This window comes from Carcharhinus amblyrhynchos, chromosome 23, assembly GCF_965287045.1.
Source record: "Carcharhinus amblyrhynchos chromosome 23, sCarAmb.v2.hapA, whole genome shotgun sequence".
Lineage (NCBI taxonomy): Eukaryota > Metazoa > Chordata > Chondrichthyes > Carcharhiniformes > Carcharhinidae > Carcharhinus > Carcharhinus amblyrhynchos.
Genome location: NC_137346.1, coordinates 3,331,324 through 3,356,570, shown reverse-complemented (window position 1 = coordinate 3,356,570; position 25,247 = coordinate 3,331,324). Strand labels below are relative to the sequence as shown.

At 45.3% G+C, this 25,247-nt stretch overlaps 1 protein-coding gene across 1 annotated transcript in view; it reads left to right on the top strand.

Annotated features, from left to right (window-relative positions):
• The first annotated feature begins 3,393 nt into the window (after positions 1-3,393).
• pitpnaa (phosphatidylinositol transfer protein, alpha a) overlaps positions 3,394-25,247 on the top strand; it is a 43,578-nt gene continuing 21,724 nt past the window's right edge. The window contains exons 1-4 of the mRNA XM_080211044.1: positions 3,394-3,413; positions 3,553-3,583; positions 18,872-19,017; positions 24,515-24,606. Coding sequence (XP_080067170.1) covers positions 3,394-3,413; positions 3,553-3,583; positions 18,872-19,017; positions 24,515-24,606 — 289 coding nt within the window. The remainder of the gene's footprint in view (positions 3,414-3,552; positions 3,584-18,871; positions 19,018-24,514; positions 24,607-25,247) is intronic.

Here is a 25,247-nt window from a genome sequence, read left to right as displayed (position 1 = left end):
GGGAGGAGCTGGGCAGGAAGTGACCAGGATGGTAAAGCGAGTGACTCACAGTCAGCAGAATACTGGCTGCTGTCTGCTGATGGGGTCGAGCCTTGTGACTTTGTGTCCCTGCGACCCACTCCCTGACCCCCAGCTACCTTTCCTGCAACCCCCTGTTTGACCACCCCCCCCAACCCAATCAACCTTGTATCGAATAGCCTTGTACAGTGTCTGAGGGTCACCAGCTGACGGGTTTGCTAAGAGTTACAGGGGCATTTGCAGACTGGTACAAGGACCCATGGAAATCCTGCACCTCACACTCGATGATAATGATGAAGCAGTGTGAAAGAGGTCGGGTTAACAGACCTGATCTTAAAGCTAGAGTGGCTTTCCAGTTATTTAACACAGACTTTTTTGGGGAGGTGATGGCCTCGTGGCAGCATCACTAGACTATTAATTCAGAAACTCAGCCAATGTTCTGGGGACCTAGGTTCGAATCCCACCACAGCAGATGGTGGAATTTGAATTCAATTCAAAAAAAAAATCTGGAATTAAGAATCTGCTAATGACCATGAAACCATTGCCAATTGTCTGAAAAACCCAACTAGTTCATTAATGACCTTTAGGGAAGGAAATCTGCCATCCTTACCTGGTCTGGCCTACATAAGACTCCAGACATACAGCAACGTGGTTGACTCTCAACTGCCCTCTGAACAAGGGCAACTGGGGGTGGGCAATAAATGCCGGCCAGCCAGTGACACCCATGTCCCAAGAACAAATAAAAAAAATTGTTATTATTCTTAGAACAATCTCCACTCCTGCATAGTGCTTCCTCGAGACTGGTGGAGTGTATCACCAGATAGCGGTGCCTGTGTAAAGCTGCTACACAGCAGAGGTGACATTAACACCCGTACTGCAGTAGTATTAAATGTCAGAGTCTCGTGTCATCCAATAGAAACCACTGACTTGGCCCAGGTAAGGATGTGGCCACGTTGTTTTCAATACAAGTTCTAATTTTAGTGGAAAAACTGACACATCCACCTTACATCTTAAAAATACTTCCTTCCCGTGCGTCTGCTAACAAGTATCAGCACTGTTCAATAATCACAGGAAGGAAAAAACACCCAACAAAGAGTTGCATTTCCGGAGGATCTGCATAATTCCAGAGCATTTCAGAGCACTTCTCAGTCAGTGCAGTGTTTTTTGACGTGTAGTCACTGTTGTAATGAAAGGAACACAGCAGCCAATTTGCACAGAACACGATCCCACAAACAGCAATTTGACAAATGGTCAGGTGTTGGCTGAGGGTTAAATATTGGCTGAGCATACAAATAATAACTCCCCTAATCTTGAAAAAATGGAGCCATGAGGACCTTGTATGCCCATCTGTGACAGCAGGAAGGGCCTTGGGTTAATGTCTATCTGATAAAACTGCATTTCCAACCAACTGGCACTCCCTCAGTACTGACCCTCTGGCAATGCCTTGCCATTGGCAGGCCAGTGCTGGGGGTGTACTGGCACTGACCTGTGTTACCCCCAGCGCGGTATGCTCCCTGTACTGTACTGTACTGTGAGCATCAGTCTGGATTATGTGCTCAAATCTCTATAGTAAGGGTTGAACCTTGAGTATGAGTGCTATCCAGTGAAAGCTGGAGCTCCAGCAGCTGGAGAAATCGCTGGCTCTGCCTTCCTTTTACATAGCAAGTTTATAGTCACATGCAAGTCATATGATTATTGAGATCACATGTCCCTAATTTTCTCTTCCTCCTGTCGGAAAAAAGATATAACAGTCTGAAGTCACGTACCAACCAACTCGAGAACAGCTTCTTCCCTCCTGCTGTCAGACTTTTGAATGGACTTACCTTGCATTAAGTTGATCTTTCTTTACACCCTAGCTATGACTGTAACACTACATTCTGCAATCTCTCCTTTCCTTCTCTATGAATGGTATGCTTTGTATAGTGCGCAAGAATCAGTACTTTTCACTGTAGGTTAATACATGTGACAACAATAAATTAAATCAAAATAATGGCAGTGGGGTGAGGTTGTTGGTGGGTGAGTATGAGGGGGTGCTGTGAACACCTTCCAGCAGTTTGGGTTTACCCAAGACGTCTGTCTTCACCCTGATGTGTAGCCTCCGTGTGCTTGTTTGTAACACCTTCCCAATGCTGATAGAGCGATGCACAGGGAGCGAGTTTAAAATCTGTAAGTTCAGAACACGGGTGAAACTCTTGCTCCCAACTAGTGATTGAGTTGTGCCCAGCAAGGTGTGTCTGTATAAGGAGGTCCTCGCTCACTGTACATTAGGGAATGGAAGATTGAGTTCCCATTTCTGTCCACTGTCCCATTACCCTGTGCTGGTAAATCTTCACAGGTTGTGTGGACATGGGTGGTAGTTGGATTGATGGCCTGTGATACTTCCTGCAGTCCAATAGCCTGTTTGATGCTCTCCAGGCTCTCACTTTTGGATAATGCACTGGAGGAGCAGCTGCAGCCTGCAGAGATCCCCCTCCACAGAGGCTGGGTGACTGAATGAGAGTGAGAATGTCCCCTGAAGGTAGGGTGGCTCGGTGGCACAGCTGGTAGCGCTGCTGCCTCACAGCACCAGGGACCTGGGTTCGATTCCCAGCTTGGATCACTGTCTGTGTGGAGTTTGTATATTCTCCTGGTATCTGCGTGGGGTTCCTCCTCCCATAGTCCAACAATGTGCTGATTAGGTGAATTGGTCATGGTAAATTGCCCCTTAGTGTCAGGGGGGACTAGCTAGGCTAAATGCATGAGGTTATGGGGATAGGGCCTGGGTGGGATTGTGGTCGGTGTAGACTCGATGGGCCAATTTGCCACCACCTGCACTATGTGGAATACTGTGATTCTGTTCAGGAAGAGAAGGTTGAAGGGAGTGACCTGATAGAGGGCTTTAAAACAACAGAGTGATTTAACAGAGCAGCAGTAGACAAGATGTTTCCCATTGTGGGAGAGCCCAATACTGGAATCATACAGACAGTGTTGGAATTCTGAAATAAAAGCAGAAAATGTTGGAAACTCTCAGCAGGTCAGACAGAGAGAAATGTTAACATTTCAGGTGTAGACCTTATCAAAACTGACGAACGGCAGATAGTCATGAATCCAATCAGGAATTCAGGAGAATGTGGGACCCGCTCCCACGGGGAGCGGGGGGGAGATGAAAAGTATCGAAATATTTTAAGAGGAAGCTGGATAAATACATCAGGGAGGGAAAGATCTGGGGAAAGGTGCAGTGAGATGGGTCTCATGGAGCAGAAACACTGGCACGGAATGGTAAGGCTGAATATCTGATATACCACCTTGGCCAAGGCTTGCCCCTTTAAGAGAAGGGTGAGGGGATTGCAGGGTTGGCCACGGTGGTGGTTTTGTGACAGATTTTGAGTTGTTAGAATGAAAGATCTGCTGAGGAGGTGAGGATGTGTGTTTGATTGAACAGCTTTCTCCTGATTTAAAACAAACTGTCAGACTGATTGGCAAGGCGGGGGAGGGTGTGAACATTTGGAAAGTGATGTCTTCCCTTTTCAGATCTTTATTTTTTTTCTCTTGCAGTCGAATAGTCCTGCCTGTGTCCGTGGATGAGGTGAGTGATCCTTTCCCTTTGGACTTCTCTTTCTGCAGTTTAACTTCATTAGCTAGAAATCTGTGTCACTCAGTACATCTAACTGGTGAATGGGACTTCAGGTGAACAATCACTGTCTGTGCCCACCAATCTACGTAAGCTCCTGCTCCAGCCATTCTTCCATTTAAAAATTCCCACTTCCACCTGCCATGGCCTTGCCCCTCCCTGTCTGTGGTGGGGTGGCTGAAAGAGTGTAACCACCTCCAGCCCCTACACCCCCTCCCTATCTCTACCTCCAGCCCCTACACCGCCCCCCGTCTCTGTAACCCTCTCCAGTTCCTACACCCCTCCCTATCTCTAACCTCCTCCAGCCCCCACAGCCTCCAAGATCTCTGCACTGCGTCAATTCAGGCCACTTATGCATCTCCACTTTCTGTGCCCCACCATTAGTGGCCCTGTCTCTGATCATCTGAGTCCTTACCTCTGAGATTCCCTCCCTAAACCTCTTTGCTTCTCTCTCTCTCTATCTTGATACCCTTCCTGAAACTTATTTCCTGGGCCAAGCATTTGCTTGTTTCCTCATGACTCCTTGTGAGGCTGAGTGGATATAGTATATGAAGCTCCTTGTACTATATGAATGCGTGCTGGTATTGTCCTGGGTTTTGTTTCTGCTGAGTATGTAGCTGTGCCTTTCGATTCTGCAGTGTAGCTGCTCCACCATTTCTGACTCTAAGCAACACCAAGTTTCACTGAAAATCTGTCACAATGACACTGGGTCCAAGAACCCAGAGAAAGGAACCCTCCTAATACTGAATCATAGAATCCCTACAGTGCAGAAGGAGACCATTGAGCCCATCGAATCTGCACCTACCACAATCCCACACTATTCCCGTAACCCCATATATTTACCCTGCTAATCCCCCTGACACTAAGGGGCAATATAGCATGACCAATCCACCTAACCCACACATCTTTTGGACTGTGGGAGGAAACTGGATCATCTGGAGCAAACATGGGAGAACATGTAAACTTCTCGTAGACAGCTTTAACTAAATAGTGATGCACAATGTTGGACTCCCATTTCTAGTAGTTAAGCTAGAGGGGTTGCACATTTCAGTGCGATACCTAATATGTGTTTGTTTTTGTAAGTGCACTGAACATCAGGTCCATTGCCTCCCTTGTTTATTGATGTCCTGTCAGTTATGCTGCATTTCCTGTCCCACTGAGACAGAATATTTAGCCCTGCAGTTTAAAATCAGTTCATTTACTGGAAAAGGCTATTGGAAGTCTCGAGGTTGAGAAAGACACTCTTTAAAAAGGCAACATTTATTGCTAAATCCATCCTTCAAATCCACGGGACTCTCCACTGATACAGATTGTAATTTGTGAAACCCCAGTGCCTTTCCTTTGGGAGGTAAATGTTTTAAACTCAATATTTCAGGTGTCATTTTGGGGCTGAGTGCTGTTCTAAGTTAACTTGTCACTAATTTGCATTTATGTCTTTTGATTCTACTTTTGAAGTAATATTCACAGCTTGTCTTGTTATAATTTATATAATTCAATGAGGTGCTTTAATCATCTTCCTTACCAACTCTTCACCCCCAATCTTTCCTTAGTTCTTCATTTTTCCCTCTTTGCTAATGTCTAAGGTCACGTACCAACCAACTAGAGAGCAGCTTCTTCCCTGCTGCTGTCAGACTTTTGAATGGATTTACCTTGCATTAAGTTGATTTTTCCCTACACCCTAGCTATGACTGCACTACATTCTGCACTCTCTCCTTTCCTTCTCTATGAACAGTATGCTTTGTTTGTCTATAAAGTAAAAGTTTATTTATTAGCCACAAGTCAGGCTTACATTAACACTGCAATGAAGTTACTGTAAAATTCCCCTCGTCGCCACATTCCAGTGCCTGTTTGGGTCAATGCATCTAACCACTTCTTTCAGACTGTGGGAGGAAACCCATGCAGACACGAGAAAACATGCAAACTTCACACAGATAGTGACCCAAGTCAAGAACCAAAGCTGGGTCCCTAGTGTTATGAGGTAGCAGTGCTAATCACTGTACCATGCGCAAGAAACAATACTTTCACTGTATACTAATACATGTGACAATAATAAATCAAATAATGTATCATTGTGCAGAGATGGGTGGAGAGAGCAGTCAATAAAGTATACAGTAGCCTGAACTTTATTAATAGGGGCACAGAGTACAAGAGCAAGAAGGTTATGCTGAACTTAGACAAGACCCTAGTTAGACCTCGGCTGGACTATTGTGTATAATTCTGGTTATGGCACTATAAGAAGGATGTAAAGTTATTAGAAAAGATTCATAAGAATGGTTCCAAGGATGAGGAGCTTCAGGTAGATTGGAGAGATTGGGGCTGCTGTTCTTGGAGAAAAGATGTTAAGAGGAGATTTGATAGAGATATTCAAAATCATGAGGGGTCTGGGCAAAGTGTACAGAGTGAAACTGTCCCCACTCGTGAAAGGACCAAGAACGAGAAGGCATAGGTTTAACATAATTAGTAAAAGAAGCAAAAGCAGCAAGAGGAGAAACTTTTTCCACAGCGAGTGGTTTGGGTCTGGAATAGGCTACCTGGGAGTGAGGTAGAGGCAGGTTCAACAGAGAATTAGACTGTTATCTGAATAAGAAGAATGTGCTGGGTTACCAGGCAAAGATGGAGGAGAGGCACTAAGTGAATTGCTCATTGGGAGAGCCAACACAGACGCAGTGGGCAGAATGGTCTTATTCTGTTTTGTAACAATTCTGTGATCCTCCTCCAGTAATCAGAAGAGAGGTGATTCATACAGCAGCTATACCTGGTACAGTACAGCACAGAGTCTAGCTTGTTAACTTCAAGCTCTGAGTCCTGTGAACCTCCAGCCAGAGGCTAGCCAGTAATCAGTATGACATTCCAACTGAGCTCAACTCATTCTAAAGACCTCAAACTTATTTATGTAAGCTTTTTTAATTGTTAAGCAACCCTGAAATAGAGACCAGTGCTTTGATGGAAAGCAAATAAAAAAAATTGCCAAAAAAAATCATTTCAACTGTAAGTGCAGGTAGGAGATCAGTGAGTGGACTATTACAAAACTCAAATACCCCAGAGAGAATGAAAGGGACTAATCCGATCCTGGGTTTATCTGATGAGATTACTACTTTCTAATTCTTTCCCAGGGAGCTGCCATTCTATTCCTTGTGTATTACAATTAGAATCACCAATTTAGTATATTGTTGTTCAGCTGAACGCAGTAGCCAGAAACACAAAGCTGGGTTTGTTCGCTGTTTTCCTTGACCTTTTGTATTATAATCTGGAACTCTCACACACTCTCACTGTGGGGGCAGGGGTCTAATAACAATTATAATATCCTGTCCTGTTCTCCTGCTCTCCTTTTTAATCCAAGTTCCCCCTTGTTCGCGTTGCTGATTATTGCTGTGACAGCGTGAAGATGATCATCTTAGACTCATAGAATCCCTACAGCGCAGACGATGGCCATTCGGCCCATCAAGTTTGACCATAATCCCACCCAGGCCCTTTCCCTGCAACCCCATGCATTTACCCTAGCTAATCCCCCTGACACTAAGGGGCAAGTTAGCATGGCCAATCCACGTAACCCGCACAGCTTTGGACTGTGGGAGGAAACTGGAGCACCAGGAAGAAACCCATGCAGACGCAGGGAGAACGTGCAAACTCCACACAGATTGACCCAAGCAGGAATCAAACCTGAGTCCCTGGCACTGAGAGCAGCACTAACCACTGTGCCACCCTGGATTTTTTTTCCAACCATCGATTAACAAAGTCCAGATGTCCAGACACTTGCACAACCCAGCTGGGGGGACCTAACGGTTAATGTTAATCAAATTATTACTTTAAAAAGCTGGCATGTGGATATCTGATTAGAAATGTTACAGTGTCTTATTCCCTCTCATTGTCAGTGGGTAGTGCTGATGGGGTCACCCCAGCACACAGCCCATAATCTGTGCCATCTCTATGTGGAAGGAATGCAGCCTATATAAGAACTCCCATTGTGAACCCATTACTAATCAACCTGTTCCATAACCTGCCCTTGTAAGACTTTCACAATTAATGAGGCTAATGACTGTTGTGTAATCTGCCTCTCCACAATCATTGTATATTTAAGATGTATTTCTCACCACAAGTTGCTTGTCACTGCTGCCTGCAGATACCTTCAGGTGTTTATTTGGAATGAGGGTTAATGAGTTTATTTTTGGAGAAGTCTGGTGCAGGAGGAGCCACTGTGGCTGTCATGTGAGCTCCACTCCATGGACAAGCTCTCCAGTTAGTACCACTCCTCTGCTCTTTCCCCATAGCCCTGCAAATTTTTGCTTTTCAACAGAAACCCAGTTTCTTTATACAGAACCCTTTTGGATGGCTGTGACTCTCTCTGCTTTTTACCAATGACCTTAAATCTGTGTGTGCTAATCACTGAACTTCCTGTCACTAGAAGGGCAGCACAGTGGTTACCATGGCTGCCTCACAGCGCCAGGGACCCAGGTTCAATTCCGGCCTCAGGTCACTGTCTGGGTGGAGTATGCATGTTTTCCCCGTGTCTGCGTGGGTTTCCTCCGTGTGCTCCGGTTTCCTCCCACAGTCCAAAGATGTGCAGGTTAGGTGGATCAGCCGTGGTAAATTGCCCCTTCGTGTGTCAAGATTAAAACTGGCAATATAAATTAAATGATAAACACTAAAGGGTTCACACACAATATCTGAACGAGGCAACTGGAAGATAAGTTGATCAGGCTGTGGGGAAGCATACAGAATCCAGCGCTTTATACCAAGGAGCTGAGTGTAGGTAGGTTAGGGGGATTAGCCATGGTAAATGTGTGGGACTACAGGAATGGAGTTGGGGATGGGAACAGGGTCAGGGTAAGATATTCTGATAGAAGTCGGTGCAGACTCGATGGGCTGGATGGCCTCCTGTGCAGTGTAGGATTCTGAGGGCGGCTTCTCGCTATCTTTTCAAAACCACGCATGATTTTGAACCTCTAAGTGTCCCCATAACAATTTCTACTCTTATGGTAAAATGATCCCACCTTCTCTGGTCTCTCCACGTTAACTGAAGCCCCCAGCCCTGGTGTCATTCTGGAAAGTCTCCCCTGCGCCATCTCCAGACACTCCATTTCCAGGATTGAGCAGTCTTGATAAATCTCACCAGTGTTTTATGAAGGTTTTGTGTGGTTTTTGTGCCCTCAGCTCCTTGGTATAAAGCCCCTGGATTCTGTATGCCTCCCCACAGCCTGCTCAACTTATCTTCCAGCTGCCTTGCTCAGACAAGTGTGTGAACGTTTTAGTGTTTATCATTTGGTTTATATTGCCAGTTTCAATTTCTCCTAAAATATGTCCCCTTTTACCTAGACATATGGATGTTAATTGGTTATATCAGTGAATGTTTAACCATATTAAAAGTAGAAGCACCTATCTTTGTTTCTGCTGTAGCCCTGCACACCATTCGCTCTCACTGAACTCTGCCAAAGCGGCCAAACCAGTCTGTGATAAACAGCACAGTGATTCACTCCCAACTCAGGTGGAACTTTTCCTACCCCCCCACACTTCCTCTCCCGCCCTGTAGGGAGCAGTGAAGAGGAGCTGGGGAAGAGGGATTGGATGAGATACATCACCACCTCTTCACTGTTCGAGAAGGAATCATTTAACCTCTTGTGCCTGGCATCCAATCAGTAGACTGATGTGTATCTCGACTCCAGTTGCTTCCCTTTGCTCCATACTCCTTGAGATTTCTGAAAAGCCCACGGGTCTCCAGTCTTCAACCTCTTATGGTAGCATCTCCACAATGAGTTTGTGTGTGAACGTACCTCCTGATTTCACCCCTGATTAGCTGAGCTTGGTGAAGCTCCACACCAGAGGAGAAGAGAGCAAATGCTGGAAAATCTCAGCAGGTCTGGCAGCATCTGGAAGGGGAGAAAAGAGCTGACGTTTCGAGTCCAGATGACCCTTTGTCAAAGCTGGTCTCAACGTCAGCTCTTTTCTCTCCTTACAGATGCTCCCAGACCTGTTGAGATTTTCCAGCATTTTCAGTTCTAGTTTCAGATTCCAGCATCTGCAGAATTTCCTTTCATCCTCACCAGAGGAAACAATTCCTCTTTATAAGGACTAGGAGTAGGAGTCAGCCCCTCGAGCCTGCTCCGCCATTCAATAAGATCAAAGAACAAAACAGCACAGGAAACAGGCCCTTTGGCCCAATGAGCCCGTGCCGCCATTTTAACATTGTGAGTGCCCTCTTCTACCTATGACCTTTGTCTATGCCTATTGGACTCCACAATAAACCCCATGGCTGATCTTTTTGTGGACTCAGCTCCACTCACCCGCCCACTCATCATAATCCTTAATTCCTTTACTGTTCAAAAATTTATCTATCCTTGCCTTAAAAACATTCAATGAGGGAGCCTCAACTGCTTCACTGGGCCGAGAATTCCACAGAATCACAACTCTTTGTGTGCAGTTGCTCCTCAACTCATCCTAAATCTGCTTCCCTTTATTTTGAAGTCGTGCCCCCTAGTTCTAGTCTCATCTGCCAGTGGAAACAACTTTCTCGCTTCTTTCTTATCTATTCCCTTCATAATCTTATGTTTCTATAAGATGTCCCCTCATTCTTCTGAATTCCAGTGAGTATAGCCCCAGTCTACTCAGTCTCTCCTCATAAAACAACCTCTCAACTCTGGGATCAACCTAGTGAATTTATCCAGTCAGATCCTTGAGGTCAGTTTAAATATTTTGAATAGATCGCCTTTTAATCTTCTATATTCAAATGAAGGCAAGCCTTGTCTATGCAACCTGTCTTCATAACCTCTTAGTCCTGGTATCATGTGCTCCACGTGCTTTACTCCAACGTGTGCCCACAATACTGTAGATGCTGAAGTCTGAAACAAAAACAAAAAATGCTGGAAATACTCAGCCGGTTTGGCAGTGTCTATGGAGAGAGAAACAGAGTCAGTCTATCAAGTTTGTGATCTTTGATCAGAAATTTTGTCAGACAAACTTCTCTAATTTCACTCACTCCCTCCAAAAAAGAAGTGTTACTTGGGGAGCCTTTGAATCTTGAGTTGTGTCTTGGTGAAGTGAAAACCCGATGGTATATTTAATCCAGGGTTATTTTTCCACTTGGTAACCTTTTACCTTTGTCAAACTCGAGTCACGCTACAGTTTCTGGGCTATATAATGCTATTAAGCCCATCCCTTCTGAGTTTGCATGCGTGATATTTAGGATTAGAGCTCTGATTATCTTTCCTCTGTGTGTCACGAGCCTGTAATTACAGAGTCCACTGTATAATATGTCAAAACATCACAGTGCAATAAAACTGTAGAAGTGAGTACATCACAGGCTGTACTTTGATAGCAGCCAGTTACAGCTTTGCCCAGTTTGTAGCTCATATTGCCCAAGTGAAATGCCAGTTTATAGAACAGCCTTCAACTCTTGGGGCATTTTGCAATGGGAGAATACACCCCTCTTGCCCACCTGTACAATAATATTCCAGACTATTGACATCATTCAGATGTTCCTCATGAAATATTTCAGCCAGTCAAGGAGGTGTGTGACAGACATGAAAGTGAAACTTCATGTCACAGATTTTATTCAAATCCTGGGTGTTTCTCTGGCAGATGAGGGAAGGTGTGGAACTGAATCCTAGAATCTTAGATCACAGACTAGGGCTATTCGACCTACCATGGCCCTTCCAGCTCTTTGAAAGGACTCTTCAATTAGCCCAATTGCTCTGTGAATTTTTTGCTAGTTGGTTAACCTGGAGATGCTCTATCGATGTGAGGAGCTAGTTCCAATCCTGCATCTTGTCTTGTTTTGTTTGATAATCGTTAAATGGTCATGAAAGGCCAGGAATCATTGTAACATACTGACTGATTTACACCAGATCCCAGAAACAAGGCCAGTGAGCTGAAAGAGCAGTTGATCTCTTTCTGTTGGTATTGAAGAATGGATATTGAGCGGGATGCAGATGGGGTACCAGAGCTATTGCATACAGTTAGGACAGTATATTCCAACAGCAACAAAAACCATCTCCAAACTCCTTGGCCTAGGGCTTGGCACCTTCCTCTGCGATTGGATCCTGAACTTCCTAATCCACAGACCACAATCAGTAAGGATAGGCAACAACACCTTCTCCACGATCATCCTAAACATCGGTGCCCCCCAAGGCTGTGTTCTTAGCTCCCTACTATACTCCTTATACACCTATAACTGTGCGGCCAAATTCCCCTCCAACTTGATTTTCAAATTTGCTGACAACACCTTCGTAGTGGGTCGGATCTCAAACAATGACGAGACAGAGTACAGGAATGAGAGAGAATCTGGTGAACTGGTGCAACAACAATAATCTCTCCCTCAATGTCAACAAAACGCAGGAGATTGTCATTGACTTCAGGAGGCGTAAAGGAGAACATGCCCCTGTCTACATCAAATGGGATGAAGTGGAAATGATCGGGAGCTTCAACTTTTTAGGTGCCCAGATCACCAACAACCTGTCCTGGTCCCCCCATGCTGATACAATAGTTAAGAAAGCTCACCAACAACTCTACTTTCTCATGAGGCTAAGGAAATTTGGCATGTCTGCTATGAGTCTCTCCAACTTTTACAGATGCATTATAAAAAAGCATCCTTTCCGAATGTATCACAGCTTGGTATGGCTCCTGTTCTGTCCAAGACCAGAAGAAACTACAAAGGGTCGTGAATGAAGCCCAGTCTATCACGCAAACCAGCCTCCATCCATTGACTCTGTCTACACTTCCTGCTGCCTCAGAAAAGGAACCAGCATAATCAAGGACCCCACGTACCCAGGACATTCTCTCTTCCACCTCAGGAAAAAGATGATAAAGCCTAAACGTGTACCAAGCAACTGTTTGGATAAACTGAGGGAGAATTTAGCATAGGCAACACGCATCTTTTAGACTGTGGGAGGAAACCGGAACGCCTGTAGGAAGCTCACACAGACACTGGAAGAATGTGCAGACTCTGCACAGTCAGTGGCCCAAGGTGGGATTTGAACCTGGGTCCTTGGTGCTGGGAGGTAGCAGTGTTAACCCCGCTGTGCCGCCTTGCTACCTAAATCCAGCTGTCCAAAAACTGATTGTTTTGAAGCTCAGCAAGAAGTCTCGCAACGTCAGGTTAAAGTCCAACAGGTTTATTTGGCAGCACTAGCTTTCGGAGCCTCAAGCTCTTTCATCAGGTGAGTGAAGACTTGTGATCACAAACTCAATTTACAAGATAATGGTTGGAATGCAAATCTTTATAGGGAATCAAGTCATAAAGGTACATATCTTTCTGTATCTTTAAGACTTGATTACCTGTAAAGACTCATATTCCAACCATTATTTTGTAAATTGAGTTTGTGTCTTTATATACCCTGTTTGTGAACAGAACTCCCACTTACCTGATGAAGGAGCAGTGCTCCAAAAGCTCTTGGTTTGTGATTCCAAATAAACCTGTTGGACTTTAACCTGATGTTGTGAGACCTCTTACTGTGTCCAACCCAGTCCAACACTGGCATCTTCACATAGTGTTTTAAAGCTGCCATGCATGAAGTTTGGTTATTTTTAGAAGAGTAAAATGATTTAACAGCATGTTCAGCTAGGTACTGCCAGGTATTACCTTGTGTTCGTGTGACCCTTGACCCCGCCTGATCCAGCTGATCTGGTCCAGAAAAGCGGTGAGATCTGAAATCCAGCGCAGACCCAGTCTCAAGGTTGTCAATTTTGAGACATTATTTACCGACAAAAACTGTTGACTTCTTCAGAGCACCGATGCAGTCCAAGTTCACAGGTCCGCAGTCCGCACTTGCTGTTTATATTCAGGCATACGGTCCACATCCCCTGCCCATGTACTGAGGTGCAGTCATTACTGAAGGCACCTTCCTGGTTTTGAACTACCCACCAACTCTGGAATCATCTCCCTGAATCTTTCTGGCTCCCCCTGTTGTGCCTGAAAGCCATCATGCTCATTCTCTTGCCCTGATATCTGATCTTTTACATATGGCCTCTTTTGGGAACGGTATGCTTCCACACTCTCAGATCCAACGTTCCAAATATTTCTATCCAAGTGCCCCAAGATCCACAGACCTCAAACAAAACCCAATCTTTGCAGTCTCTGCCTGTCTATATTTCCCTGTATTCTGCAGTGCCCCAGTCAGTCTCTGTATGCTGTGGTGCCGGGCCTAGCTTTGTACCTTGCTCACTGGTGTAGGTGCAGAATGCAGTGCACCCAGTGAAAAGGTAGCACTTGGGAAAGGTCCAGTTTTTTTTACCACCCTTGAATATACTTTCCATTTGAAACACTGGCTGAGTGTGAGCTTTTGTCACTGTTTGCGTAGACAGTCTGTGATAAGTCATGCTAGGGCAGTGTCACATCTTTACTGCACCCTGCCTCGCCCAGTTTGGGTTATTGCTTGGAGTTGAGAAGAGGGAACCTGTATGTTTCCCTGTCTTGCATTGTCTGTTTTAGCACACAGTATTACAGAATGGTAGAGCCAATGATTCGAGTCACTGACAAAGGATCATCCAGACCTGAAACATTGGCTATATTCTCTGATGCTGTCAGACTTGCTGAAATTTTCCAGCATTCTATTTTTGTTTGTTTCCAGCATCCACAGTAATTTGCCTTAATTTTATTAGATTGGTTGCTGTTTAAGAAATAGTTCCTCCGTATGTCATGTCACCCAGGTTTAATACCCTTGCGTCCAGTTGTGTGAATATAATTCTTTAACAGCACTGAGTGTACAACCCAAGCAGCTCAGAACCAGCTCTTAGAAGCAGAGAGAGACACTGACATTCCTTCAGTTATCAGATCAAACTCCCTCTGCTGCTGAGATTGGGTGTGAAGGCTGAGGGGGAGTGTGAGAGATTTCTGTTTTTCTAGCTTCGGAAAGCATTGTGATTGGCTCACTGATTGATTTACATGAGGTGACAGCTATGCACTGATCAAGCAGAGGTCGTCTTCTGCCCTTGTCAAAATGAGCAAACAGACCCAGGTACAGAGTACAGCCTGTTACAGAGCAGTCATGGGCAATACAGCAGGAGTGCCGCGCTGTCGGAGAGTCAGTGCTGAGGGAGTGCCGCACTGTCGGAGGGTCAGTGCTGAGGGGGTGCTGTCTTTTAAGTGACATGTTAAGATCCTGTGCCACTTGCAGAGGGCCTGAAAGAATCCCAAACAAAAGCAAAAGCGTGCGCGTACTCAGCGGGGCCTAAACTCGAAACATTAATTTATTTTTTCCCCTGGACAAGAATGCTGCCTGGTCTGTGGTGTATTTTGAACCATAGAGGTTTACAGCATGAAACAGGTCCTTTGGCCCAGTTTGTCCATGTTGCCCTTTTTTTAAACCCCTAAGCTAATCCCAATTGCCTGCATTTGGCCCATATCCCTCTATACCCATCTTGTCCTTGTAACTGTCTAAACGCTTTTTAAAAGATAAAATTGTACCCACCTCTACTACCACCTCTGGCAGCTTGTTCCAGACATTCACCCCCTCTGTGTGAAAAAATTGCCCCCCTGGACAGTTTTGTATGTTTCCCCTCTCACCTTAAACCTATGCTGTCTAGTTTTAGACTCCCCAACCTTTGGGAAAAGATATTAACTATCTATCTTGTCTATGCCCCTCATGATGTTATCGACCTCTATAAGGTCAGCCCTCAGCCTGCCACATTCCAAAGGAAAAAGGTCCCAGTATATTCAGCCTCCTTATAACTCAATCCATCAAGTCCCAGTAGCATCCTAGTTTATCTTCTCAACTCTTTCTGGTTTAATAATATTCTTTCTATAATCAGGTGACCAGAATTGCGCACAGTATTCCAAGTGCGGCTTTACCAATGTCTTGTACAACTTCAAGACGTCTCAACTTCTGTATTCAATGTTCTGACCGATGAAACCATGCGTGCAGAATGCCTTCTTCCCCACTCTGTCTACCTGTGACTCCACTTTCAAGGAGCTATGAGCATGTACCCCTAGATCTCTTTATTCTGTAACTCTCCCCAATGCCCTACCATTAACTGAGTAAGTCCTGCCCTGGTTCAACCCACCAAAATGCAACACCTCGCATTTGTCTAAATTAAACTCTATCTGCCATTCCAACACTTCCTCTTCCCATGGGGCTTTTTGAAGAGGGTGGCAATTCCATTCCCCCATGAATCCTCACAAGCACTCATGCTAAACTGACCACCCAAAGCAGATACTCTGTTCCTTTCCTGCTGTTTCTCAGGTTAAAGAGATGTGTATTGTCTCCAGCCAGGACAGTTAGTGAGATTTTGCAAGCCCAGGCAAGTCATGGGGATTACAGATAGTGTGACATGAACACAAGAACCCGCTTGAGGCTGTCCTCGTGTCCCCTGGGCCGTGAGAGTGAAATTTTTATCAATGCATTTGTAAATGTGTCTTCTCAAATGGGAAATAAAGGTAGTCGGCAGTAAATGTACTGCCTGGTATCATACCAGCAGCGTAGATTGAGAAGGAGATTGCGGTTTCAGTTAGAGCAGGAAGGGGCTGATTGAGGGGAATGTTTCAACGGCAGGCCGACAATTCATGTTTACAGAGCGCTGGATTTACTCCAAGGATAGCATTAGTCCTTGGATGCTGCATCCTAATGTCTGTCCCATGGTATGTGTGATCCTTCCCACTCATTGCGATTAAACAGACCAGCACTCAGAGCTACAGGACAATAATAACCTTGCTGCTCTGATAGCTTTAGGGATCTCTGAGTTAGAAATATTCTACGCAATCTGCACCGACTCTCCCTGATCACGTCAAATCCCAGCTTGGGATCAGCTGCCTGTTGTTTAAACAGAGGAGCTGCATCTAGCAATCTGCTGCTGGATACTGTCTGACCTTCCTAATCATTCCTCAGTCTTTTCAAGGTAATGAACTTCAGCATTGTATGTACATATATATGATATTAATTCCTGCCCTGGATCAGATACATCTCCAGTTAAATAGAGTAAAGCTCCCTCTACACTGTCTCCATCAAACAGTCCCAGGGCAGGTACAGCACGGGGTTAGATACAGAGTAAAGCTCCCTCTACACTGTCCCACATCAAACACTCCCAGGACAGGTGCAGCACGGGGCTACGTGGAGTTGGGAGAACTTTATCTCATTGTGGTTGAACCCTAAGCTCAGCATTGTTACTGCTCCAGGGTCACGTTTCTATGGCTCAACAAAGAACTGTACAGCACAGGAACAGGCTCTTCAGCCCACCAAAGCTGCACTGACACATGACACCTTTCTAAACCAAAGATCTTCTGTCTCTCCATGGTCCATATTCCTCTGTTCATTGCTTATTCATGTATCTGTCAGGGTGCCTGAAAATCTTTCTGAAGAAGTCTGCTGATTCCCTGTTTGATTTGAAGGGAATGCAGTGTGCAGATTCCCACTGGGGACTATAGCCCAGCTTGCTGCAGCTGTAGAACTGGGCAGGCAGCGCACTAACCACATACGGGATTGTGAAATGCGGGTGAAATTCAGTCTGTTGTGCAACGAGATATAAATGATACAATCAGTTGCAGCCTCTAACAATGGTTCTATTTAGAAACTGAGCTGCAGTAAGTCACAGGGGTTTAGGGATCAGGTTAATGTTATTAGAAGGTAAAGCCAGGCTTGCAACTGGAGCTGCACTAATCAGAAAAACGGATTTGAAGACAAGTACTCGATGAGCACTATTGTACATAAGTCTGCGTGAGAACGCGAATTCCAGCCAGGCATTAAACCTCACTTCCCCATCAAAAACACATTCTCACTTGTGTACAGGCCAAGTATAATCGCTTTCCCAGCAACTGGACTTGCTGATGCATTGGAGCAGGTGAGGGGATATATTAACTGTGTTTCTGTCCCAGCTGGTTGTACAATGGTGACTTACTGCAGGTTATGAGCAGCTCCTGCTGGCTAACTAATGTCAGCTGTTATTTGAGGGTCTCTCTCAATCAAAAGCTCCAACCCAGAGAGTGGGCACATAATTCAGGCTGGCATTCCCAGTGCCAATCTCAATGCCAGGTTAAAGTCCAACAGGTTTATTTGGAATCATGAGCTTTCGGAGCGCTGCTCCTTCATCAGGTGAGTCGGGCAGCACTCTGAAAGCTTGTGATTCCAAATAAACTTGTTGGACTTTAACCTGGTGTTGTGAGACCTCTTACTGTGCCTATCTCAACACTGGCACCTCCACAGCAACAGTACTGAGGGAGCACTGCACTGTCAGAAATGCCGTCTTTGGGATCAGATGTTAAACTAATTAAATGTTAATGAGTTAATTTAGCTTAATGTCTTCCCTGTCAGCTGGATGTTTTTAAAAAAATTCTGTGGTGTTACTCCAAGTATAGGGGAGATTTCTTCAGTGTTCTGGCCAAAACTTATCTCTCAAATGAAATCCCAGACTGGTTCTCTGGTCATTCTCCTCCACGATCATCCTCAACACTGGTGCCCCACAAGGCTGTGTTCTCAGCCTCCACTATATTCCTTATACACCTATGACTGGCCAAATTCCCCTCCAATTCAATTTTCAAGTTTGCTGACGACACCACCGTAGTGGGTCAGATCTCAAACAACGATAGAGTACAGGAATGAAATAGTGAATCTGGTGAACTGGTGCAGCAATAATAATCCCACCCTCAAAGTCAACAAAACAAAGGAAATTGTCATCGACTTTAGAAAGCGTGAAGGAGAACGTGTCCCTGTCTGCATCAATGGGGATGAAGTAGAAAGGGTCAAGAGTTCAGAAAGCAGCCAGGAAAATTAAGGGCCTCGCGCATCCCGGACATTCTGTCTTCCACCTTCTTCCATCGGGAAAATGGTACATAAGTCTGAGGCCCATACCAGCCGACTTAAGAGCAGCATCTTCCCTGCTGCTGTCAGACTTTTGAATGGACTTTTCTTGCATTGTTGATCTTTCTCTGTACCCAATTATGATTAACACTACAGTCTGCATACTCTCATTTCCGTCTCTATGAACGGTATGCTTTGTCTAGCATGCAAGAAACAATACTTTTCACTGTATGATAATATATGTGATAATAAATCAAATCTGCTGTTTATGGGGAGCTCGTTGTGGCAAATTGGCTGCTGACATTATAACAGTGATAGTTGAGACCCCCTGAGAAAGCAAAAAAACACAATATAGAATTAGATTTTTCCTTGCCTGATGCAGAATGTCTTGTGAATTTAGTTGAGCTGTGGATGTTTCTGGGACGCAGTGATGAGCTCAGGAAGGTGAAGTCAAAGTAGGGATTGCAGAAAGTCACTAAACTCTTACTTTTCCTCCTTTCTCTCCCCCCCCCCCCCCCCCTTACAGTACCAAGTGGCACAATTGTACTCTGTGGCAGAGGCAAGTAAGAATGAGACTGGAGGCGGAGAAGGTGTTGAAGTGTTAAAGAATGAACCATATGAGAAAGATGGCGAGAAGGGACAATACACACACAAGATCTACCATCTCCAGCGGTAAGTGGGATGGCGGGGGGAGGGTAGGTGAGCTCAGTTGAAATCTCAAGTTGTAGGAGCTGAGTTAGGCCATTCGGCCCATCAAGTCGGCTCCACCATTCAATCATGGCTGATGTGTTTGTCCACCCCATTCTCCTGTTTTTCCCCATAACCTTTGATCCCCTTATTAATCAAGAACCTATCTATCTCTGTCTTAAATACACTCAATGACCTAGCCTCCATGGCCTTCTGTGGCAAACAGAGTTCCACAGAGTCACCACCCTCTGGCTGAAGAAATTCCTGTTCACCTCAGTTCTAAAGGGTCGTCACTTTATTCTGAGACTGTGCCCTCAGATCCTAGTCCCTTCTACTAAGTAGCTGGAGAATTTGAATGTGGGATATAAGACCAATCTCCATAATGGTGTCCATGACAACTATCTCCGATTTGTCATAAAAGCCCATCTGGTTCATTAATGTCCTTTAGGGAAGGAAATCTGCCATCCTTACCCAGTCTGGCCTACATGTGACTCCAGAGCCACAGCAATGTGGTTGACTCTGAAATGGCTTAGCAAGCCACTCAGTTGTACTTAAGCAAGCAGCTTATCTTTTAGACATGGGCAGTAAATGCTTAATTTACCTCTGATACCCTGAATAAAGCAAAATGCCCCTTTTTTGAGATGGTGGTTAGAGTGGATGATGCCTCTGTGTGACCTCTACAGTTCGCTGCTGGAGCACTGAATATAACTCTGGGCAGGACCTTCTCGCACAGCATAGCACCAAGGTGGCAGATAGGAGAAGCTTGTGAAGTAGTATTTTAAATGACACCAAGCTCTGGGTTTTACAATCTCAGGTCTTTGATAAGGGAGTCGAGGGCTTTGAGGTGGGTGCGGGAATGACCACAACCAGACCAACGATGACCATCATGAATGGGGGACCAGGCTGGAGGGCCTGAGTGGCCTACTCCTGCTAATAATTGATATGTTCTTATTACAGTTGGAGAAAAGGGAGGTGAGCAGATCTCCACCCAGGGACAGGTGGATCTGACCTGTTTTGAAAGCCCAGTGTCACCAGGCTGCAGTGTTTGTAAGACTTGGGCACAGGGGCAGGAGGAGACCATTCAGTTAGATCATGACTGAACTGTACCTCAACTCCACTTACCCACCCTCTCTACATATTCCTAGATAACCTCAATGAACAAAGGTCTATCCACCTCAGCCTTGGAAATGTGATTGACTGTCCTGCTGCCCCGGGGATTCACCGCCTTTCTGGGAGCGAGGGTTGCAGAGTTCCATGTGGCTTTGTGTGAGGAAGAGCTTCCTGTCAGCACCTTAGAGCAGCTCCACTTTTAACATTCAGCTACCTTGTTCCGGAATCACCCACCCCAGAGGAAATAGTTTCTCATCAGTGTCTCAATTCGATCAACCCTTAGTCTTCTAAACTTGTGAATACAAGCCATGGTTTAATCCTTTCATCCCAGCTATCAACTTGATGAGCCTGTGTGGTAGCTAAAGCTACTACAGCTCATTAGAATGCAGGATTTTTACTTGTGGGGGGAAGTTGAGTGTAGAATGGCTGGGGGGAACTGTGCAGGGAGAGGGGGGGCTGTGAGGGGTAGAATGGCTGTGGGGGGGGGAGCTGTGCGGGGAGAGTGGGGGCTGTGAGGGGTAGAATGGCTGTGGGGGGGGGAGCTGTGCGGGGAGAGTGGGGGCTGTGAGGGGTAGAATGGCTGGGGGTCTCTGCGGGGAGGGTGGGGGTGAGTAGGGACTGAATGGGAGTGTTAAGCAGAAGCTTACGTGTGCAGACTGGATGATTTGACAGGTTCTGTGAGGGGATATGGGGGCGGGTTGTCGATGCTAACAGTGTATTTTAGTGTTATTCTGGAGTAAGTTAGCAAGCCTGTGTGAAGATGTGTTACTGAGCAGAACTGATGTTTGAAATGATTTAATCCTCTGGTTCCTTGGTTCTTATCGGTAATTTTGGTACCTACCAATGACCTCACTATGCATTGCCGATTTATTACCTGCTGATCCACCATGTCGCTGCATCTGACCCTCCTGAGAGGGAGATCAATCATTTCTGATGAGAATTTCATAACACAGAATTTACAGAAAACTGCCCCCCCCCACTCAGCTTAACTAAGACGGTTCCTCAGAGGCCAGAGCTGAGCTTGTATCTCAGCTGCGTGGGGGAGGAGGAGGAAGAGTGGGAGAGATAGAGGATTCCGTAGCTAGGGGAGCGGGCAAGTGTTTCTATGACTGGAGCTGTGACTCCCAGGTGACATATTGGCTCCCTGGTGCCAGGATCATGGATGTCACAGTGCGGCTGCCGGACCTTTTTAGGATGGGCTAACATCCAGAGGGCGTGGTTCACATGAGGAAGAAACAGAGTTGCTGGGGGAAATGCTGTTGATGTATATGGATTTTCAAAAGGCATCTGATGCAGTGCCACGTAACAGACTTGTCAGCAAAATTCCGGCTCTTGGAATGAATGGGACAGTCGGCATTTGGAGAAGAAATTGGCCGAGTGACAGGAAGGAGAGAGCAGTGCTGCCTCTTGAATAATGCAATGCTCCCTCAGAGCTGCCCTGCCCTATCCCTCTAGATATTGCAGCACTCACTCAGCACTGCATTCAGATTGTTGGCCTAGATTCTGGGCTGTGCTATGGAGTGACCCCATGAGCACTACTCACTGACTCCACAATGAGGGACAATGAGGCACTGTGTGTAATGTTTCTAATCAGATATTCCCCTGCCAGTGAGCTTTCGTGATGTACAGGGCATCTGCCGATGTTACAAAGATTGGAAACATTGATTGTGATGGGGATGGTCTTGAACTTCAGAAGGACGGAGACATGGTGGGTTGGGCAGACAAGCGGCAGATAAAGTTCAATGCAGAGAAACATGAGTTGATTGATTTTTGACAGGAAGGATGTGGAGAGACAGGATAAAATAAAGGAAAAAACTCTAAAGGAGGGACCCTGTGTATATGTAAACAAGTCATTGAAGATATTAGAATTCCCTTCTGTTCCTTCCATTGTATCTTCAGGCTCCCTCTTAAATGTGTTTGTTCCCTCAAACCTGACTAACCACATCCTGTTATCACAATAGCACTGTCTAGAATCAATGATGCAAAGTGTTCTGTTTAAAAGAAAAGGTGTACAAATTAAATTCATGACCCAATGTTCTGGGGCATCATAGCAGTGGACTGAAGGCGTCATTTTGACCACCCACTCGTTCGTGCCTTGCTGTGGAAGTGAAAATGTTTTTGCAGAGGAGGGAGGGTAAATTAATGAGATATTAATTTCCCATTACAGCATCCAGTTGCAGCAGCTTACAGGGCAGCAAGAAAGCTACATGGGAGGAACAGTGAGGAAACAAAGGGCTTGGCTGTATTTAGTGCCTATTACATCGCTGGGTGTTCATCATATTTCTCCCATAGAAATTTTAAGTGTAACTAGTTGCTTTGCAGTAACTAAATAAATTAAAACACTGATACAGTATTCAGAGAAAGATGAGTGCGCTATGGAGAAAGGTGGGGTAATATTATTGTTCTCCACTCCAAGGCTTGCGTACAAGAATCAAAGCTGACACCCCACTGTAGCGCTGAGGGAGTTCCGCACTGTCAGAGGATCAGTGCTGAGGGAGCGCCGCACTGTAAGAGGGTCGGTGCTGAGGGAGCGCTGCGCTGTCCAGGGGATCGGCACTGACGGAGCGCCACGTTGAACAGCAAGGCGGGGGGGCGGGTTCAGATTAGGTTAATTGTCCATGTGGAATTGCACTTTGGTGTTGGGGGGATTAGCAGAGTGTTATGGGATAGAATGGGATTATTGTTGGTGCAGGCTCAATGACCTGTTTCCGCACTGTAGGGATTCTATAATTGTTGCAAAGAAAAGCAACCGTAAGAACCGTATACCAGCTAACATTCATCCCTTAACCAACATCCCATGTAATAACTTATCTGGTCATTAATACATCACTGTTTGTGGGATCTTCTGTGTGTATGTTGGGTGTTGACCATTATAACAGTGGTTACCTGTCAGATGTTCTTCATTGGATGTAAAGTGTTTTTGAGATGTTGGTGAATGTGAAAGGCGCTATATAAGTGCACATCCTGGTCCTGCAGTTTGCTATGTGCTGAGTTGGGGAAAGAATATGGGTGACAAGGCCTAGAAGGAAAATTGGTTAAGGTTTGGTCCTTACGCTGCACAATGCTGATGTGGTTTCAGTTTGCGGTCTGTGATGTATTTTATACAGTGCTCGGAAACATTGAGTGGGAACACAATGTGTGCATTCACAGTTGTGTGTGACCCAATGTATGCTTGCTGCATTTGCTGATGACACAAAAATAGGTAGGAAAGTAAATAGTGAGGAGGACACGAGGAGTCTGCAAAGGGGGACGTGGTCTTGGCAGATGGAGTACAATGTGGGAAGTGTAAATTGTTTCAGTTTTGTAGGAAGGATGATAAAGCAGTGTATAATTGAAATGGCGAGAGATCGCAGAACTCTGAGGTACAGAGGGATCTGGGTGTCCTGGCACATGAATCACAAAGTTAGTACACAGGTCCAGCGAGTGGCTAGAAAGGCAAATGAAATAGGATTGGATGTAAAAATAAGGATAAAAGCAAAATTCTGTAGGTGCTGGAAACCTTGGAGGTCATGCAGCATCTGTGAAAATAGTGCTAACATTCAAACTCCAAACATCAACTCTATTCTCCCTCTATACAAGTAGGGGTGTTATGTTTCAGTTGTCCAGGGCATTGGTGAGACTGCCTCTGGAGTACTGCGTACAGTTTTAGTCTAGTTTAGGAGAAGGCTGAGGCAATTTATTTGAGGAAGGTTCACTCGACTGAAGGAGTGGGCGTTTACCTTAAGAGGAAAGGTTGCACAGGCTGGCTCTGTGCCTCTTGGAGTTTAGAAAAATGACAGGTGATCCTGAGGGGACTTGATGGGGTGAATTTTGAAAGGATATTTCCGTTTGTGGGCGAGACTGGAGGCAGGGGATACTGTTTAAAAATAAGGGGTTTTTTTTTTAAGGATGAAATGAGAAAGATTTTTTTTCTGAGGGTGAATCTTTGGAGCTGTCTTCTCTGGAGATTGGATAAAATGATTATTTTTAAGACTGTGGTAGTTAGATTCTTAACTAACAAGGAAAGCAAAGATTATCTGGTTAGGCAGAAAAGTGGGGTTGAAGACACAATCAGATCAGCTGTCATTGAATGGCAGAGTTGGCTCGAGGGACTGAATGGCCTCTTCCTAATTTGCATGTTTGTATGCTTTCTATGATTTCTGGGTGGCGATCATAAGACAAGACACTAAAGACAGCCACATAATTCAGCTTGACCAGTCCACCAAAAGGACCCTCCACCCCATTGTGAAGGGTTCCCACCATCCTCACCATTGGTGCTGTAACCGGCAGCCTGTTCATCTGGTTATTGGTGCAGGAAGGCTGCTAACATCAATGCTGAACTTGTCTTTGAGGGTGAGACTGGAGAAAGAGTATAACCATGTTGTCCTTTCAGCAAGGTGCCCAGGTTTGTGCAGATGTTGGCTCCAGAGGGAGCTCTGAACGTGCACGAGAAGGCTTGGAACGCGTACCCATATTGTCGAACCGGTAAGTCAGAACCCATGCATTGGGCTGGGGCAGGGGAGGCCAATAGACAATTGTACTGATTTCCAAATCTTCTTATTAGAAACTAAAACCGGGTTGAGTTGGGTTGATATAAACCAATCCTGTTACTGGTGATTTCAATTCCTTGTGAATTGGGCCTTCAGTTGTCAATATAATAGGATTCCTCTTTGGAAGATGAGTCAGCTTAAATCACCGCTCTTGACCTATCATCCCACTTATCAGGTCATCTGACTCTCCTCGCAGTTATCCTCAGTCTGTTCAAAGTTCCTCCCCAGCAGTTTTTCCCACTAAGATGTGACGCTCGAAACAGCAAGCTTAATAACAAATAAAATAAATCTAGAAATCTGTCATTCTCCTATCGAAGGAAATTCTGTTTGAGTTAACAGCGAGCCTAAACCAATACCCAGTATAGTTTGAGTGAACTCTGTCCTGCACATTGGCAAACCACTCAGTATCATGGAGTGAAGAAGTCAGACTACCTGCGTGCACACAGCGCAGCACCAGGGGATGGGAAATAAATACTGCCCTTTCCACCAACACCCACATCCCCAGAAGGAATTCTTTTAAAACAAGAAATTAGCTTGGTATCGCTGCCGTCACTTAGCTGAATTTGCAGCTAGTAG